The 18,316-nt window shown below is 42.9% G+C and overlaps 1 protein-coding gene across 3 annotated transcripts in view; it reads left to right on the top strand.

The window, feature by feature from the left end:
• The window catches only part of WRAP73 (WD repeat containing, antisense to TP73), a 62,430-nt gene extending 48,680 nt beyond the window's left edge, over positions 1-13,750 (top strand). For all 3 annotated transcript variants that reach the window (XM_088452597.1, XM_088452598.1, XM_088452599.1), the window contains 8 exons: positions 1-11; positions 3,427-3,513; positions 5,965-6,099; positions 6,181-6,258; positions 8,572-8,677; positions 10,590-10,715; positions 11,050-11,241; positions 13,198-13,750. The exon at positions 1-11 is cut by the window's left edge and continues 93 nt beyond it. In XM_088452597.1, the coding sequence (XP_088308723.1) occupies positions 1-11; positions 3,427-3,513; positions 5,965-6,099; positions 6,181-6,258; positions 8,572-8,677; positions 10,590-10,715; positions 11,050-11,241; positions 13,198-13,310 (848 nt within the window). In that variant the 3' untranslated portion in view covers positions 13,311-13,750. The remainder of the gene's footprint in view (positions 12-3,426; positions 3,514-5,964; positions 6,100-6,180; positions 6,259-8,571; positions 8,678-10,589; positions 10,716-11,049; positions 11,242-13,197) is intronic.
• Positions 13,751-18,316: the final 4,566 nt, after the last annotated feature.

Consider the following 18,316-nt stretch of genomic DNA (forward strand, 5'->3'; position numbering starts at 1 on the left):
GCCTGCTAAGGGTGAGAAATGTCTTTGTACACATGTTGGATGTCTGTTCATTTAATACCTACATATCTTAGTACTTAGCTTGTAGAATTTACTACGCTGCTTTCAGGGGACTTTCCTGGATTCTTTTTTTTGGCAGTAAACAAGGTGGCTAAACATAGCAGGACAATTTCCATCCTCCCCAGCACACGCTCCTCACACAAAGCGTCCATAATGTAAAGTGATTACGTTAATTGGGGCCGACATACATTCCGTCCTGTACGCATTATCCTTTTTTCTTTAAATGTGTTGATCGAGGAATGGAATTCAGTGGCAGCACCCAGTTAGTTGGTTTATTTATATTTAATATCTGTGTATTATATTATGCAGCTGAGAGGTTTGATGCTTTGAAAGATGTGGACAGTTTATAAGGGGTCCATTGTCCCACTTGTATATATCCTCTGTCAGCTAAATAGTAAAAGTTGCAAAGGGGCGGTTACAATGCAATAAATTATAACCATTTAGAGATTGGAAAAGCCCCTTTTATCTATTGGAGAGCAATTGTCAAAGTGGTGTTTATTCACTTTGGGACAGGTTCAATCAGCCGCCGGCCTTACTGCGTGGCTGCAGCTCCCCGGTTTAACGCCTGGAGCTATTAATTACTTGCCAATTTCCACACGCGCTAAGCCCTCTGTGTGTAAACCCATAGCTCCCAGATTAAGTGCCCAGAGCTATGGAAATACCCCGAGCGTAAACCCCAGAAGGTGTAAAGAAAAATCCGCGTTCTGGGCACCCTAGGGACTTACCGCACATAATAGCGGCAGTAATTGAATAGCTACTGGCGAGCTGCAGCTTTGCGGTAAGCCCCACCGCTAATTGAATCTGCCCCTTTTAGTGAACATTTAGATAGAATTGTAAACGCAAACTTAATTTATTAGACTAACAGGGGTATTCAATATGAAACGTTAACTTCACTGTCGAAGTTAACGTTTCATATCGGAGTTTTATTCTGCGTTAAGGTATGGTGCGCGCTCCCGCTTATCCCCTTATTCAATATAAAATTAACGAAAACGGGAAACTCCGAAGTTGGATTTGCGTAAAGTTACAAATTTTTCCTTAAAATAATTATAAGACCCCCCCTAAAGTTGTAAAAACATGGGGGAACACTATGGGTACCCCCGTTTTAGCCTTTAATTGAAAGTCGGGGATTTAAATAGCCGCAGCAGGTGTTTTTTTCCCGACATTGAAGAAGTGATGCAGAAGAGTACTTAGGTTATTTTTTTCGTTTTTTTAAGTGGTCCCATCAAATTTGGGGTACATGAAAATGGGTACTAGCATATTTTTAAGTCCCTAAAGTAATTTTTTTTAAATTCTGCGTTTGTGCACCTGCCGCTATAATTCTATTCTAGAAAACACCTGCCGCATACATACAGAATAGACCTGAACCTATTTCCCTATTGTTAAACAATTTTTTCCCATTTTTTTTTTTTTTCACCCCAATTTTGAAATAAATTTTTTGGGGTGTCCCTATTTTTTTTTTTTTAAACCTCTGGTGGGTGACCACCCCCAGCTATTGAGAGCGGCCAGGATGATGGTTGCAATGGTCAAGACCATCGCGACCATCGGGCTTGCGACGAGACCCTTGTGGTAGCCGGAAGCTCTCCCATTGACATTACTGGTGATGTCAGTGGGGCCGCCCACAAACGGCAGGCGTTCGCATGGGAGCGCCTCCGTTTGTGAAGCCACCCCCACGTCACGCCGCCCCCTTTTGGTGCGAGACACGGAGTGACTGAGTTCCCGTCGCTAGCCGTGTCTCATGCATGCACACGTCGGAGCCGGCTCCGGCGTGCTAATGCGCAGTGGCCTAACATCGACCCGCTCGTGAGCGGGTTTGAATCAGGCCCTTTAAATACAGGGAGCATGATTACACTTACCTCGGTGATCCGTGCTCCGGTCTGCTGGTCTCTGGGCTCCTGCACTGTGACCCCCGGTCACTGAGCGATGTGTACCCAGCCCGACGGGCCGACCTATCAGATCCTGGGTACACATTAGAACGAGGTAATGAACGATACCTCGTTCCGTCCTTCATTACCTGCAACAGGGCTGCTTGGGATACTGTCCGGTTGGTCATGCAGCACGGCCGACCGGACGATGGCTCATACGTCTGCGGGAGCACGCATATTGGCCATACACGCTAAGCGATGCGGCCGTTCTGCTTCTCCCGGGAAACTAAATATCGTGCCGTCTCAGTATGTACCCCAGCTTAAGGCAGCTTTGTGTATGTACTCCTGTGACAGTAGGCGGAGTGACACAGTGCTCCTTGTGTGATCTGTTAGTGCAGAGAGGGGCGGACTGATACAGCTCTGTGTGATGTGTCCAGTCAGAGAAATGGGGACCGTGTGTAGGGATGGCCATTGAAGGGTTCTTTATCGATGGCCTCCATAGTTCATTTAAATCACCCTAGGGAGATAATCAACATCTTTACTGTTGGCCAATCAGTGGAGGGGGTGTGGCTGAGTGACGCCATGGGGAAGCGCAGCAGTGGACTAAACCAGTAAGGGGATGGGGCTAAGTGGTGCAACAGAGGCAGAGCTAGGTGGCTTGTCCCCTGCACTGAGGGAATAAAAGACCCATTACCATGTCTCAGGGTTGTGATATAATAAAAGAGCAGCTGAGTAGACTTCTGTAAAGGCCTATGAGAAGAGCCGCAGAGGGAGAGTGAGAAGCAGCACCGAGTAACTGCATATGAGCAGAAGTGTATGCCTGTAAAAAAAACAAAAAAAAAAACTTTGCTGTAAATCCTGCATGAGCGGGGACCCCTTAGTCACTAATTGCCCACACCCGTAAGCTAGCCAGGGTAGAGAAACCCAGGAGGCGATCAGTCTACTCATACCAGCCACACAGGACAACGGGGTTCACATCAGGACCCATTAACTTACTTTGTGTTGAATAAGTGAAGCTGTACTGACACATGTTCCCTTATAGAGCCCATCATCGCTGTTCCTCTTGTCAGCATATTTGCACTTTCCACAAGTTGTCTCTGAGATCTATTAATGTCACAATAAACTCATCTCCCCCCCCCCCCCCCCCCTCCAGCTGTCACAACATGTATTTAGGACGATACGATGATTGTACACTGGGCACGTTCCACTTCAGGTTTTAATTTCATGCCACAAGTGCTTGAGCTCAGGACGTCCAGTTTTTGTGTTGAAAAATAAATAAATATAGTGCTTAACCCATAGTGTAGTTGTACAGTATTTACCCCGACTGCATAACAATATAGCTACATGGAACCACCGTTGTGGATTTGTGTGTTTAAAAATGCTACTAAATTCATGCGTTTTAACATCGATAATGAGTAATTAATAAAATAAATGCTCTCCGCAGTTCTCAATGAATAAGTTGTATTGCAGGGCTGTGTGTTCTATTCATGTCTATATCTTATTGCAGCATTTCGACACAGACACTCAGGACCTGACCGGCATCGACTGGGCCCCTAACGGCTGTGTGCTCGCTGTGTGGGACACGTGTCTGGAGGTATGGGAACCATGTCCTGTTATTTATACACCGGCATCCTTCTCCGCTTAGTCTAACAATTTTGTGTCTGTGAATGGAAGGCAAACAATGGCTGCTACGGCGCTTGTGTTTCGCTATACAGGCCCTGCTACAATTGCTTATGTTGGGGGGGATTTCTTGTGTGACTAATAATCGCACTGAAGTCTGCTGGACAATGTCTGTATTGCTATCCTGTAGCTAACAAACTATTAAAAAAAAAAAAAAGGTTTATTGTTTTTAGTAAGTGATAGGGGTGGTAATTAGAGGGAATCAACGAATAACAGTATTTGTTCCTATCCCTGTTGAGCTTGCAATCTACACTGAAGTGACAAAAGTCATAGAATACCGGCATGTAAAGGTAATGGTAGGTGGCTTCCCTGTACTATCACACCTAGGAATTGCCCAGAGCTGCATCAGTTGTAATCTGACATCTCGTGAGTCAGTTTGAACTCTGGCTAGGCTGCTCATGGCAAGGCGATGTGAATTATCAGAGTTCCAAGGGGGCATGATAGTGGATGCCTGACGGATGGGACATTCCGTTTCTGAAGTTGTGTGGACATTCAACATTCCTCGATCTACAGTGTCACGTGTGTATCGGGAATACCTTCAAGGACTTCATGTACCCCCACAATAATGGAATATCCCAGCATGGTAATGCACCACGTTATCGGCCCCAAGTTGTCCGGGATTGGTTCGAGGAGCGCTCCGGAGAGTACCGACGGAACGGTGTGGCCACCATGTTTGCCTGACATAAACCCAATCGAGAATTTATGGAACGTGGTGGAGAGGCCCATTCGCACTCAAGATTCTGCACCTACGTATATAAGGGAGCTGTGGGAAGCTATCCAGATGGCATGGCTCAGCATCTTTCCAGAGGTCTGCCATCCACTTGTGGAACCGATGCCACGTCGAGTTGCTGCACTTCGCTGGGCCAGAGGGGGTCTTACACGATACTAGGCATCTATCCCATGACTTTTGCCACTTTAGTGTAATTTTCACATTGAGATATATATATATATATATATAATTAGTCCGTTAGAATGGCACTCCTAAAGACTGAAACAAACACCGTGGTGCACAGCAACAAACCGGTATGTAGAGAACAAGAGCTGCGGCACTCATCCGTATTTCACAATGCAAGTAACGATAGAAACATATCTGTCTCTATCGTTATTTCCATTGTGAAATCCGGATGAGTGCCATAGATCGTGATATATATATATACGTTACAGGTAACGTTTCACCCAAAAATTTTAGATTTGGCCAAAATGTAAAAGTAGAAATACCAGGGAGAGTTGTTAATTATGTACAGTACATTTTTTTTTTATTTAAGGAAGCAATATAGCCAATCTACTACATATTGTGGAGGCAGCCATTGTTTTTCCTAAACCATATAATTAAGAATGCAGCCTGTTGATTTTATAGGAACCAGTAACATTACAGACACTTCATGGGCAATAGTCATGGGTTTCCTAATGAATTGTATTCATATAAATATTGGTGTAGTCCCCAAAAAATGTCTGCATCCCCTGTGATCAAGTGAGAGGTCATTTCTAATCGTGTGCATGTTTTACTGTTTACTGACAGCCAATACTTCTCGTGTAAGGACAGTAATAGGGTTGCCTATGCTGGAGTTGGTGCACAACCTTAAGCAGTTATATATATATAATTCCAATAAATGTGTCCCTTGAAAAAAAAAAGACATTGTGGATCTGCAAACTGATCTAAACCTATTAGAAGGGAAATCAATTTGTGTCTGATTAACACAGTCTGTGCAGATCTTAATGACTGCTCTTTGTGACCTACAAGAAGTCACTTTGTCTAACCACGTTCCTAGATTTTAAGATCATTTAGGCAAGGAACCTGTGTCTAATAAATGAGACTATTATAACACTACATAAACAACTGAATGCACTGTATAAAAATCAGTGCAATTCATTATTGTTAATGCTAAAATTAAGATGCAAATCCCTCTCTTCCATGATTTATAGACAAAGCCTGATACAATATAACTTAAGATGAATATTTATCTCACTGCTGTGTGTGATGAAATATATCTCTCGTGTGTAAGAAACTCACAAGCCGTCTCTGCTCAGATGGGTCAACCAACAAGCTGAAACGGCATAGCCAAGCATACATGGTTACTTTCTATTGATTCGTTTACAGACCCCTTATGCACTGGTGTTTGCAAATGCCGTGTACAGGTTGATGGATTCATAGTAGGACTTGCTAGCCGATTATTCTGATCTAAGAAGGTGTCCGCTTCTGTTGAATTGCAGCAGAGATGGGACATATTTAGAAAGGCTTAAACTCCTATAATTGGAAACCCCTAACACAAATTTAAGTATATACATGTCTGCAATACCCTGTCTAATTGCTCTGTACATATATAAAACAAGGGTACGTAATGACTGCACCGTTTTCTGTCCACAGTACAAGGTGTTACTTTATTCGTTAGATGGGCGCCTGCTGTCCAGCTACTGCGCCTACGAGTGGTCCCTGGGCATTAAATCCGCCGCCTGGAGCCCGAGCAGCCAGTTCCTTGCAGTTGGCAGCTATGATGAGAAGGTATGTGAACGGACGTGCCCAGCTTCAGTTTGCCAGTGTAAATCTATCCTGCATTATTATCCATTTGCTCTTGTTTATTAGGTTCGAATCCTCAACCATGTTACTTGGAAGCCAATCAAAGAACTTGCACATCCAACTACGATCTCCAGCCTAAAGACTGTAAGTATTGTGAACGACTCCCCTCCTTCCCACACCCCTCCCATGAAGCTTGTACGGGAATTAAATGTTCACTATGAAAGTAATAAGGTTGTTTAAACAGGAGTATTTTACGTCAGCAGGTCTTCCATGCAAAAAATGTTTGTGATTTGATTTGTATTTTTAGTGTCCGGAAGACGAGGGAGAAAAGATTTGTTGAACTGAGCTGTTTTAGGATAAGACCATCTTTCATTGTAAGATTAGCACAAGTGATGGGGACACAGGACCTCATTCAGAGTCGGTTGTTGAAGCTGCACGGTCGTACGGGAAAAGGAGCCGGATATGCAAATTATTCCCTCGCAAGTTGCGTCCCTAAGTTCGGATCGGTAGCTGGCCGACCAAGGGGAGGAAGCGGCCGGAAGACAAAAAAATAGCCCCCTTCTCGTACGCATTACACGTCATCTCCGGGCATATAAGGATTAATTGAGACCATCGGAACTGGTCGTAGAGCTTAAGGTTGACCATACCCTCTTTTAAGCTCTACGATCATGTCAGTGTAAAACCTCCCATGTCACATGTGCCATGACGCTACTTTGTTAATTATGCACTCCCATAAACCATATGCACTCCCATAAAACGCTGTTCGCATAATGAGGCACGCCTGCGTTCGGATCTCCACTCCCCCGTTTTCAAGCACCTTCCCCTGTTACCACCCACAAACGCCTCAATCTGTCACTCAAACTACCGACCTGGCTGTGTTCAAGGAGAGAGAAATTTCTGATCGTTTGCACACGCGCATTGCGAACTTTACTCATGCGCAGTATAGCGAACATCGGTGGCGTGCGGCCGCTTCGACCGACTGAATGAGGTCCACAGTCCTGTACAGATGTGTCCACATACATCTTACTTCCTTGCACGTTAAACAGCCCATCTAGTCGCGCCATGCCGTGGCGGGTGTATCTGCATGTGAAATGCTATGTTAAGGGGGGCACCCACTACACGATTTTAGCAGGCGATTGAACGATAACAACGTCGTTATCGTTCAATTGTTTAAAAATCGTTTATAAATCGTGCAGTGTTTGGTTGTTAACGATCAACGGCGCGCGCTCCCGCTGGTCGTTTGATCGTCTCGTCAGTCGACTGAACATGCAGGTCAATTTCACTTGATCTATTAAAGATAGTTTGCAAATCGTTCAGACTGAAAGATAAAATTTCAAGGGAAAAAATCAAGAGAAAATCGTTTAGAGATTGGACAGGGAGTAGAACGTCTAGTGGATGTGCCCCTTTACAGTATCACAGCCACTGACACTGTAGCGTAGCATTTCGCCTGCAGACAACACCAACAGTCGCACACAGGATATAGGCATGCCGCATATCATTTTACTCAGCAAAAGCTGCTCGTGCGTCCTATTTTCATCAGATTTGCGAATAAGACTAATTTGAAGGTAAAACGTTGCCGGAAAAGATACTCTACGCTACCGAGCCGCACGCCGCTCACTCATTACAGTTCGCGTGACTAGTAGCGCATGGAGGTAAGGTATATGTGGTCCCATCTGTATGTCTATCCCTAAAGATCATCAGCTGTGTTTATAGTGCTGTAAGCATCTTAAAACCGCAGAACCTTCTCTGCTAAGCAGCAAGATGTGCATCCTGCTTCTCACCAGAAGAGGGCAGTATACAGGAACTGTCCCTCTTTACCCAGAAGCACCTTTGGAAGTGGCAGAGAACCTACAGTACTTTATTTCAGCACATGTATGCAGTCAGTGTGATATTCTAGTGAATTGGTAGCAGAGTTCCCCGGCTACACCAGAGTGTGCTGCATGTGGACCTTTCACAATGCAATCAATTTATTCTGTCGGATGCTGCCCCCCCCCCCCCCAAAACAAAAAAAAAAACGGGGTCTAATCACCTTGAAAGTGTTGTACAGGTTACTAGGGTCATTGACCTCCAGCACTTGCAGACCACTGCTATTCACACGAGCAGCAATGTAACTTGTAGCTCAGCTCAGACCACCAGAAAATGGACATATCTGACATCGCAGTCTGACCTGGGTGTTATACTGCCACCTGTAGGAGCAGCAGAGATCTACAGACACCAGGATGTGTGACCCTGAACTATTCCGACTGACGTTCTCATGTCACATTCCAGAACGCAAGGGGTACACGTTCTGTCAAAATGCACATTTCAGCGAGTCGCTGTTAGTTGATGAAATGGATAGAAAAAATATGAACGTGACATTATTTATGTGTAATTCTGGCTTCAAGGATATTGACATAAGTTTGAAAATACATAGGAAAGGAGGGCATAATGTTCTTTTTCACTCATTTATTTCTTAAGGTGGTTTACAAGGAGGTGGACAAATGCCAGAGCGTTGTGCCTAGTCAGCTGACCTTTCCTCCTCCACGGGGGACCCCCAGCAGTCTGTTTACAGTCCACAGTAAATGTAAGTAGTCACAGGGCTGAGCTGTATGCACAGACTGACCCCCACTGTAAGCCAGGAATACCACCTGCCAGCCGACCAATATGTACACACTGCATAAGTATGACGGGATCAGTATGATTTACCACCGGCCGCAGCAGAAACCCGGCAGTGAAGATCCCGGCAGGTAAGTATTTTTTCTATTTACTAACCTAACCCCCCCCCCTAACCCTAACCTTCCCTTAGGGCTGTTTAACCCTAACCCCCCCTTCCCCTAGCCTAACCCTAACCTCCCAAGGGGGTGCCTAACCCTAAGTCCCTCCCCGGCAGCTCCTAACCTATACCTCACGGCTGTCCGCGCCCGACTTACCGTCGATCGGTAAGGGCTGCCGGCGTAGGTCTAATGACAGGCGTCAGGATTTCGATGCCGGTCATTAGACACTTGCCGGGATTAGACAGTCGGGATGCCAACGGCATCCCGACTGCATCCCAGTTTCACAACTTCATCTAATCAGAAAAAGGAGCTTTTCTGGTTGTCAAAAAAATAACCCAGTTCAGTGTGTTTTTAAAGATTTGTAAATGTACATTTTTGATGTTGGAGTGCTTATCTCCGTTTTTTATTTGTCCAGGGCCAGACATGTCTTGGGATAGCCTTCGATAGTTAGCAATCATTGATGGTTAAATGGGAACAGCCAACTCAATGTACGAGTTGGAGCCGATGGTTATTTAGTCTAGCCTTGAACCCCCCCCCCCCCCCCTGCCTGGCAATCCCTGCCTCCATTTTCAAATGCCCTGTGCCCCCTGCAGCAGTTGCCATTGTGGGGTGCAAATGGTTCACCATAGATGGTTTTTGTGCCATCGATGGTAATCACCAATAGACGTCCCACCAATGGCCATCCCTAGTGGGGTGTGCGTGTAGCCATAAATTATTGTGCATACAAGTACATAAGTAACATTGCTTACTGCGTACTCACTTTAGATGGCAGTGAGGCTCATTATAGCAGAAGGATTTGGGATGTTATGGCTTTGCTTACTGTCATGATGGGGCTTTTCTCACTTTGTTAGGGTCTCCGGATCATTTAGGCATTACTGCTGCTTTGGTCTAGCCCATGGCACACAATGCCGCACAGTCCGCAGTCTGGCTTGTACTTCCCAGGAGTCTGCACTTACCTCCATACTGTCATGGCTGCACCAGGCTAGCGGAAGCTGCTATATCCCCAGCCAGAACTTAGCTCATTCCAAACCTCATACCCCTCTCCCTCATCTTGTTATGAACGTTCAGTGGGAACCACAATCCCCAGCAGGTCCTTGGACTAACACCCGCCACCAACCAAACTACAACTTACAACCAACCCCTTTGCCATCCCATGCTGCCATATTTCTGCAAACGTCCGTCCTAGATCACAAGTCAGTGACTTGGCTCCGTAAGGGGGAAAAAAAATGATTATTAGTTATTTATTATATTTATTATGCCTTTTTTTTTTTTTTTCTTTAAGACTGACAGCAAAGCATTTTAAACGTAATCAAATTATCCTTGCTGTCAGTATACACTGCTGATCTGACACAGCCAGCGAAAGCCGAGATTGTGGCATGGAAGAAGTGAGCATAGAGGAACATGTACCACTCTCACATGAATGAACTCCTGCATCTTGCTGAGGCTTTAATTAAATGATCACTGTGTTTAGATAAGCAGTTTATAGAAAGCTGTATGAGTGGAGCAGTGGTGTCAAACTTGCTGCCTTCAAGCTGCAGTGGAACTAAACATCCCAGCATGCACTGCCACAGTTTTGCTATAAGGGCATGCTAAAACTGTGCCTGGGCATGCTGGGATATGTAGTCCCTCAGTAGCTGGATGGCCACGAATTTGACACCTCTGGAGTAGAGCAAAGCACTCCTACCTGCTTCCTCAGTGACGTGATATCCTCTCTACATACAGATGAACTCTCAGAGGCGCCCGTGTCCCTACGCACCATCAAACCCGATACTGATCGCGCAAATCCAGATCTGGGCATCGGGCTGTTGGCTTTTAGCCCTGATAATCGGTACTTGGCAACCAAAAACGGTAAATCTATTATTTTAAATATAATGGACATTTTCGTATGTATCTTTTGTTTTGTTGCTAGAACTGTTCTTCTATTCCTACTGTGGCTAAACCTGGGGGAGGTCCTCTAACGAATCATTGCTTACTATGTGTTTAGAAACTTATTTCTACAGCTCATATCGTGTACTAGTGGGGTTAGTGCTAATGAAATGTATGCAGCTATATATAAAACCCTATTTTTACTTATTTTAAATCTTTAGTGGACTTTAAAATTAATTTGGGATTGTGTGCGTGTGAAATTTAAATGTCTTGTATTGTTATAGTCTCTTGTGTTGTCACCGCTGTGTCCTCTTAGACAACATGCCATATTGTGTCTGGATATGGGACATCCAGAAGATGAGGCTATTTGTAGTGCTGGAGCAGACGTCACCTGTGCGGTCTTTTCACTGGGACCCCGTCCGGCCGAGGCTGGCCATCTGCACTGGAAATAGCAACGTGTATTTGTGGTCTCCTACTGGCAGTCTGTCCGTGCAAGTGCCGGTGGAAGGTAACTCTTTACTATGAATACATTACGGGCGAGGTTTAATACAAGTGGTGCTGAAACCCGATGGTCGTCTGTTACGTTACACACCTCCTGTGCGAGACATGTTTCCCTTTTCATAGCCTAGAAATGACATTTATAACCAGCTTGTCAAACTGAGGGCACAAAATATTTAACAGGAATATTATGGGGTAAATGTAATAGTCTGCAACTTCCCGGTGACTCTGGCCGATGTTTTAAAGGGGCAATCAATTAAAAGGCAAAAGCAGCTTTTTGCTTTTTTTAAAATGATTAGCCCTTTAAAACGTTAGGCGGACTCGCCGGGAACTTGTCAATGCCTGGAAGTCGCAGACTATTACATTTATCCCCTGTATCTGTTGATTTTCTTTTAACTTACTCTATACCCAACAACTAGCAGAACTCCCCTTCGCCCTTATGGTGCATACACACGATCAGATTTTTCCTTCAGATATGAACGATAACGATTTAAAAATCGTTCAGTCGTTCATATCTGAAGGAAAATCGTTCATATCTGACATGCCTGAACGATGGACGATCAACGATGCGCGTTCCCGTTTGTCAGATAACGATATCTGACATCTGATGGGTTTGCAGTCAGACTTGGACGATTCCATTCATTTTAATGCAGTCAAAAATCGTTCAATCGTTCAAATCGTTCAAAACTTTGGTAAAATCGTTCAATCGTTCAGTCGTTCATCTGACAAGTCTGACAAATCTGACCGTGTGTATGCTCCATAACTTTCTATACTGTTATTTATGTAAAAAAATAAATAAATGTGTTCCTAAAAAAAAAAAACACCGTACCTTGCCTTGTAATACATTTACACACAACTCCATGTGTTGCTGAGTAGATTTTAAATATATGGATGCATTAAACTGAGCGTCGAGGACAATGTTCTGCTTTGCCAAAGTAGGTAATATATCTATATACAGGTTGAGTCTCCCATATCCAAATATTCCGAAATACGGAATATTTTTAGCATGACTGAGAAAGTGAAACCTTTGCTTTCTGATGGTTTAATGTACACAAACTTTATTTAAAGCACAAATTATTAAAAATATTGTATAAAATAACCTTCAGGCTGTGTGTATAAGGTGCATATGCAACATAAATGAATTTCATGTATTTACACAAACTTTTTTGATGCACAAAATGATTAAAAATATAATATAAAATGACCTTCAGGCTATGTGTATAAGATGTATAGTGTTCATTCTAGCTCCGGCTAGAGGGCATGTCCGTGTGTGCGCCGAAGGTGCGTGACCGAAAAGGGGGCATGGTAATTGAAAAGGGGGCGTGTCTATAAGACACGTCCCCTTTTCGTCACTCTTGGGGGCGTGCCCGGCACTTACGGACACGCCGGGCAGCCCCCAAGCCCTGCAGACAGTGAGAATAGATGCCGGGCGCATGCGCCCGGCGTCTATTCTCCGACGGTGACCGGGTCACCGCACATTTCTTCACCCGCGGGACACTGCGACCCGCGGGTGAAGACTGCTCCCGCAGGCTGTTAGGGCAGGGCGCTTTTTGCCCTCCTTCTGGAGGGCAGGGCGCTTTTTGCCTTCCAGAAGGAGGGCAGGGCGCCGCGCCCCGCTAAAACAGCCTAGCGGGAACGCTAGATGTATATAACACATAAATGCATTCTGTTTTTAGATTTGGGTCCCATTCCGAAGATATTTAATTATTTTATGCAAATATTCCAATAATCGGAATATTCCGTTATCCAAAATACCCATGGTCCCAAGCATTGTGGATATGGGAGACTCAACCTGTATTAATCGGTGGGAGCAGATCCTCAAACGTTCCTCAATAGGAACTAATCTGTTTACTGAATGTCTGCTTGCTGCTTTCTACATTATTCTAGTCCTTTGGGGCTCACATAACCCTATAGAAACATTTTATATAACTCTCGTACACAATTCTCATTATATCTCTCTTTCCAGGTAATTTTAATGTGCTAGCAATGGCATGGCACCCGCTTGGAGAAGACTCGCTACTTCTCATAAGTAAGGATCATCTCTGTCTCTGTTACTTGGAGACTGAAGATGAGCAATGACCTCAGACAGAAGCTATCGAAGAAAAACATGTTTACATAATGGACTATACACTCGGCGTAGGAACTACAGCCCTGGAGCATCTGTGGCTATTTATAAATGAACTGAGAATCTTGCCCGGGATCATTGTGTCTGCAGAGCACAGGACAAGGCGGCTCTGCCTGGTGACAGCAGGCAGACTGCATATCTTCTGCAGTACTTCCTCCTGATTTGCTCGTCCGCAGTAATCCTGCCTACAGTATTTATGACCGGCCACAAAGCAGCCCATGGACTTGGACTTAAGTAGCCGTACTAGTTGTTCTACTTCCGTATCACGCTTGTTCTAGTTCGGAGACCCCTTTAGAACGCTTAGCATTCCATTTTAATAGACTGTAAATTGTGATGTAAATAAAATTTGGAAATAGTATTTATGTTTATTAATAAACCCTTTAAATTTTTGAGTCACTGTTGTCAAGTAGAGTTTTATACTACAGTAAGCATATAATTGTGATTTATTCTTTTATAAACTTGTCTAAGACATAGGGGGTCTATTCATAGGGGTCCTCGCCGCGGGGGATACTTATCACCAGAGCAATTTATCATTGCTCCAAAAAGCAGCTGTCCCCGCGATTAGTAACACTGCTGCAGAAGTAGCTGCATTACTTTTCTGTCCCTGTTGCCGGCTTCGGTGCATGTGTGACCTGAGGATGCGCAAAGCTGCTGGGGAGGCAGCGAGGAGGCGTCGGAGGGAACCTCTCGGATCCCTCTTTGCATTTTTTTGGAATTCCTACCCATAGGATGGGGCGGGGCTCTGAGAACGAGCGCCATCAGAAGATGGTGTCTGTTCTCGTGTGCAAACTCCAAAAACTTTGTTTTTGGAGTTTGCTGAAAATCAGGTGGTCCTTTCTGACCCCTGATATTGAATAACCTGTTACCCCAAACATGTGTAACGGACCATTTTAGTGATGATGAATAGGCCCCATAGTATCCAGCATGTATTCTGTTAAAAACCTATTGTGAAAAAAAAAAAAAGTGCATGCGTAGGGAAGACTTGTGTTCTTGCCTCACTGCTTGCTGCAAGGATGTGATTATTAGGAATAGTCCTAAAAAGATGTTCAGTGCTGAAGACTGAGCCATATGTGATAACGTTAGCTTTCATGGGTTTTCGTTGTCATAGTCAGGTCCTGCACGATATTTAAGGGATGCAGCTTCAATAATTGGATGTTCCTGGTCAGTTAAGATATATTACCAATAGAAATTCAGTAAATTTAAATGTAAGAGAAAACCAAGTGTGGGTATGCCATCCCGGAGCTGATAATGCCAGCACTCAGAATCCCAGCAATGGAGTCCCGGCGGTGGAAATCCCAACGCATGCAGGTAAGTATTTTAACCCTCCCCCTAACCCACCCCTCCCGCAGCCTAACCCTAGCCATCCCTTTCACCCCCCTGCCAATGCAGCCTGATCCTACTCCTCCCCTCCTACAGCCTAACCCTAATACTAAACGTTGGGATTGCGACTGCCGTTGGGATTCCGGCGCCAGGATGCTGACTACATCCCAGCTAGAGGGAGGAGGAGAGAGATAGATTAATAGATGTTTATCCATATAATATGTATGTTTGTGTGTGTGTATATATATGTGTATATATATTATATATAATTTTTTTATATATATTGCATATATACTGTATCAGCTTCTAGCTAGCATTTATGCAGTACATTCTATAAAATGAATGGTAGAAGCTGATTGGTTTGCTCTGGGCAAACTCTCCACTTGTCCAGTCTTTAGAGGGCTTGATACAAGTCAATAAAGATTTTATATAAAATAACTGTAATACTTTTACAGCACACACATTTGCCGTCATTTGCTTACCATCTTAAATATCCTTATTACAGGTTGAGTCTCCGATATCCAAAATGCTTGGGACCAGGGGTATTTTGGATAACGGAATATTCCGTATTTTTAAATATTTGCATATCATAATGAAATATCTTGGGAATGGGACCCAAATATACATACAGAAAGCATTTATGTGTTATATACACTGTATACACACAGCCTGAAGGTAATTTTATACAATATTTTTAATAATTTGTGCCTTAGACAAAGCTTGTATACATTGAATCATCAAAAATCAAAGGTTTCATTATCTTGGTCATGCCAAAATTATTCCATATTTCGGAATATTTGGATATGGGAGACTCAACCTGTATTGGATATTGATTATATTTTAATATTGTGTGTGTGTGTGTGTATGTATGTATGTATGTATATATATATATATATATATATATATATATATATATATGTATGTATGTATGTATATATGTATGTGTGTGTGTATAATATATATATTAATCCAAAGTATTTGTGTCTGTATGATATTTAATCCTTGCCAATCAGTCTGGCACTTGCAATGTCCAAAAGGTTTATTGTAAAAAAAAAAAAAATAATAATAATTTTCCCTGGAAGGTTTTTATAAATCAAACCAAACTAGCAAGTGAAAGTTTAATTTAATACTGTTAAAACTTCTAGCTTCTGCAAAATATTGTGATCATAATACATTTATTATATTACTTTAAAAATGCTAAGGTGCATATCCAATTTTTCCGCAAGGTTTCCCTTCTAAATTTTGTGCAGACATTGTTGCCAATTTTCTATAACTGCGGGTATACGAGCTCCCGATATTTGCTGTATCCAATAGAAGAAAATCAGGCGCAAAAGTTTTTTGGACAAAACTCAGTGAGAGATTACCCTAAAAAAGGAAGAAAAAAAATGTTGTGAAACAGTAATAATGGTTATTACTGGCAAAAACAGAAAACCTATATAAGAAAAAAAAAATCATTAAATGGCTGCTTTGTACATTATTTTTTTTTATTTTAAGTAAAAAAATAATAAAAAAAATAAACCAAACTTAATTTTATTACAAACTAATAAAATTAAACAATGACAAAATAAATGAACCAGGGAAAAAAATAATTTGGGGGTAATTTTAGGGAAATAAAAAATAATAAACCAATTTTTTTTTGTTTTAAATGCCTTAATTAAATTTGGGGTGCATTGGGGTAATTTGAGGCCATTTATTGACTTTAACAAGCAATGCCATGTAATTGTAGGTCAAATAGTAGGCTCTTTGAAAACTTCCAGTTGCCTAATTAGTCATGAGGGGGAGGGGTATCCAATGGGGTTTTCGAAAGGGGTCCCCAAAATTTTTAGCTTAAAATAGAGATTAAAAAAAAAAAAAAAAAAATTTTTTTAGACCTGCTCTGGGGCTGCGAGAAAATAGCTACAGTAAATTCTATAGGAATCTCTACATGGCAATTGAATAGGAAAAACCTTGCGACTGCAGGAAAATCTCAGCGCCATGGGGTTTTTTTTTTTTTCAAACTTTTGTCTGCAATTGTGGTACCCCTAAATGTAGTATGCTGTCAAACAATGTGCCAATTTTAATTTACCCATGTACAGTTAATGTGTTTGTGTATTAAGAATTTATAGCACATCATTCAGATTTATCCGGGAGTTCATCTTGGTTATCTCTACTCCTAGCAAAGTGACTAATCGCTTCATCCTTCCTTTTTGCCCGCAGGTAATTATCGAATACCCTGTTTGCACCAGCTACCAGTAGCTTTATGAAATTGAGATTTTTACGTAATACATGGTATGTTGGTGTTTTTTTTTTGTTATTGTTTACCATTGAGGAAGATTATTGGTGGCTGAATCAAGTCACTGATCACTGTTACTCAGAATCGGTGTGTATTAGGATATTCTAGAGAATAATTCAGTGTTATGCAGGAGGTAAATACTCATATGAGAGGAACATTGTAACTGAAATCGCTGCCCGTAATCTGTTAGCATTGGTAAGATAACTGCAGAATTGCAATTCATCTGTATTACCTCCTATTTGTACCCACACTACACTGCCCCATCTTACTCTCCGTCCTTGTCTCCCTATTTACCCTATATCGTGCCCATTGCCCTTACCTTCACTCTCAACTTATCCACTGGGACCTCTCAGGGGCAGATTAAATTTAGCAATGTGTGCACTAGCTACTCTCCATCTAAAATCATGGCACTGCTTGCTGTGTGCTAGCTACTCAATCTAAAATGCCTTTACCATTATGCAAATTACAAAAGGTTCACCTGGAACTCAGAAATTGCCAGTTAAGAATTCTGGCCAAAACTTATTAACCTCAACTAAAGCAATAATTTATTACTAGCGTGACCCAAGTGTATAGAAATTGGTATTAGAAATTATTTACAAAAATCTACAGCACCATATACTGGGGGATTTAAACAACTGGATACAAAAAAATCTGCTTTATCTTGAAAACAACGAATATGCACATGGAGATGGGTCAGCATACAGCTATCCTCATATCACGCCCAATAGACTTATTTAGGGCACCACAGACTGTGCAACTTAACTGCTCCAAAACACTAATCCAAAGTACCTAGTACACTAAATGCAGAGTATGACGCAAAATTTAGGAAAAAATATGCAGTCTGTGTAAGAAGGCAAGAGACAGGTCCGATACGGGTGACCTGCGTAATGCCTCATCTTCTGTACATTATACCAATTCCTTCGCACCAAAAAAAAACAATCCTAAGTACCTATTACACTGTATGTGAACTATGGGCCTGATTCAGACCCGTTCGCTAGGCTGCGTTCGCACGTAGCCTGCCGATGTTTGCAGTCTCTGCATGTGTATAAGACGCAGTGCGCGAACCAGTCCATGCGATCGCACCCTGTACACAGACGCTCCGCAAGCATGAGTAACAGGTCGTGCCGTTTGTGGGTGGTGACGGGGTGGTCGATGGTAGGGGGTGTGGTGGTGCGAACAGGCATGTCTGTGCGTCTGAATGCCGTTTTGAGCATAATTAAGACGCATCGTCAGCTTACACGTCACATGGCTGAATTACACACAGCAGCACTCACGGTGCTTGCGGTAGGGTATGGTCAGCCACAAGTGCTGCGTATGGGTCCGATGTTACCGATTGTATAAGAACTTCCTGGAGATTACGTATGTTAA

This window comes from Taudactylus pleione, unplaced genomic scaffold (genome assembly GCF_031769625.1).
Source record: "Taudactylus pleione unplaced genomic scaffold, aTauple2 ptg000554l, whole genome shotgun sequence".
In the NCBI taxonomy this organism is placed as follows: domain Eukaryota; kingdom Metazoa; phylum Chordata; class Amphibia; order Anura; family Myobatrachidae; genus Taudactylus; species Taudactylus pleione.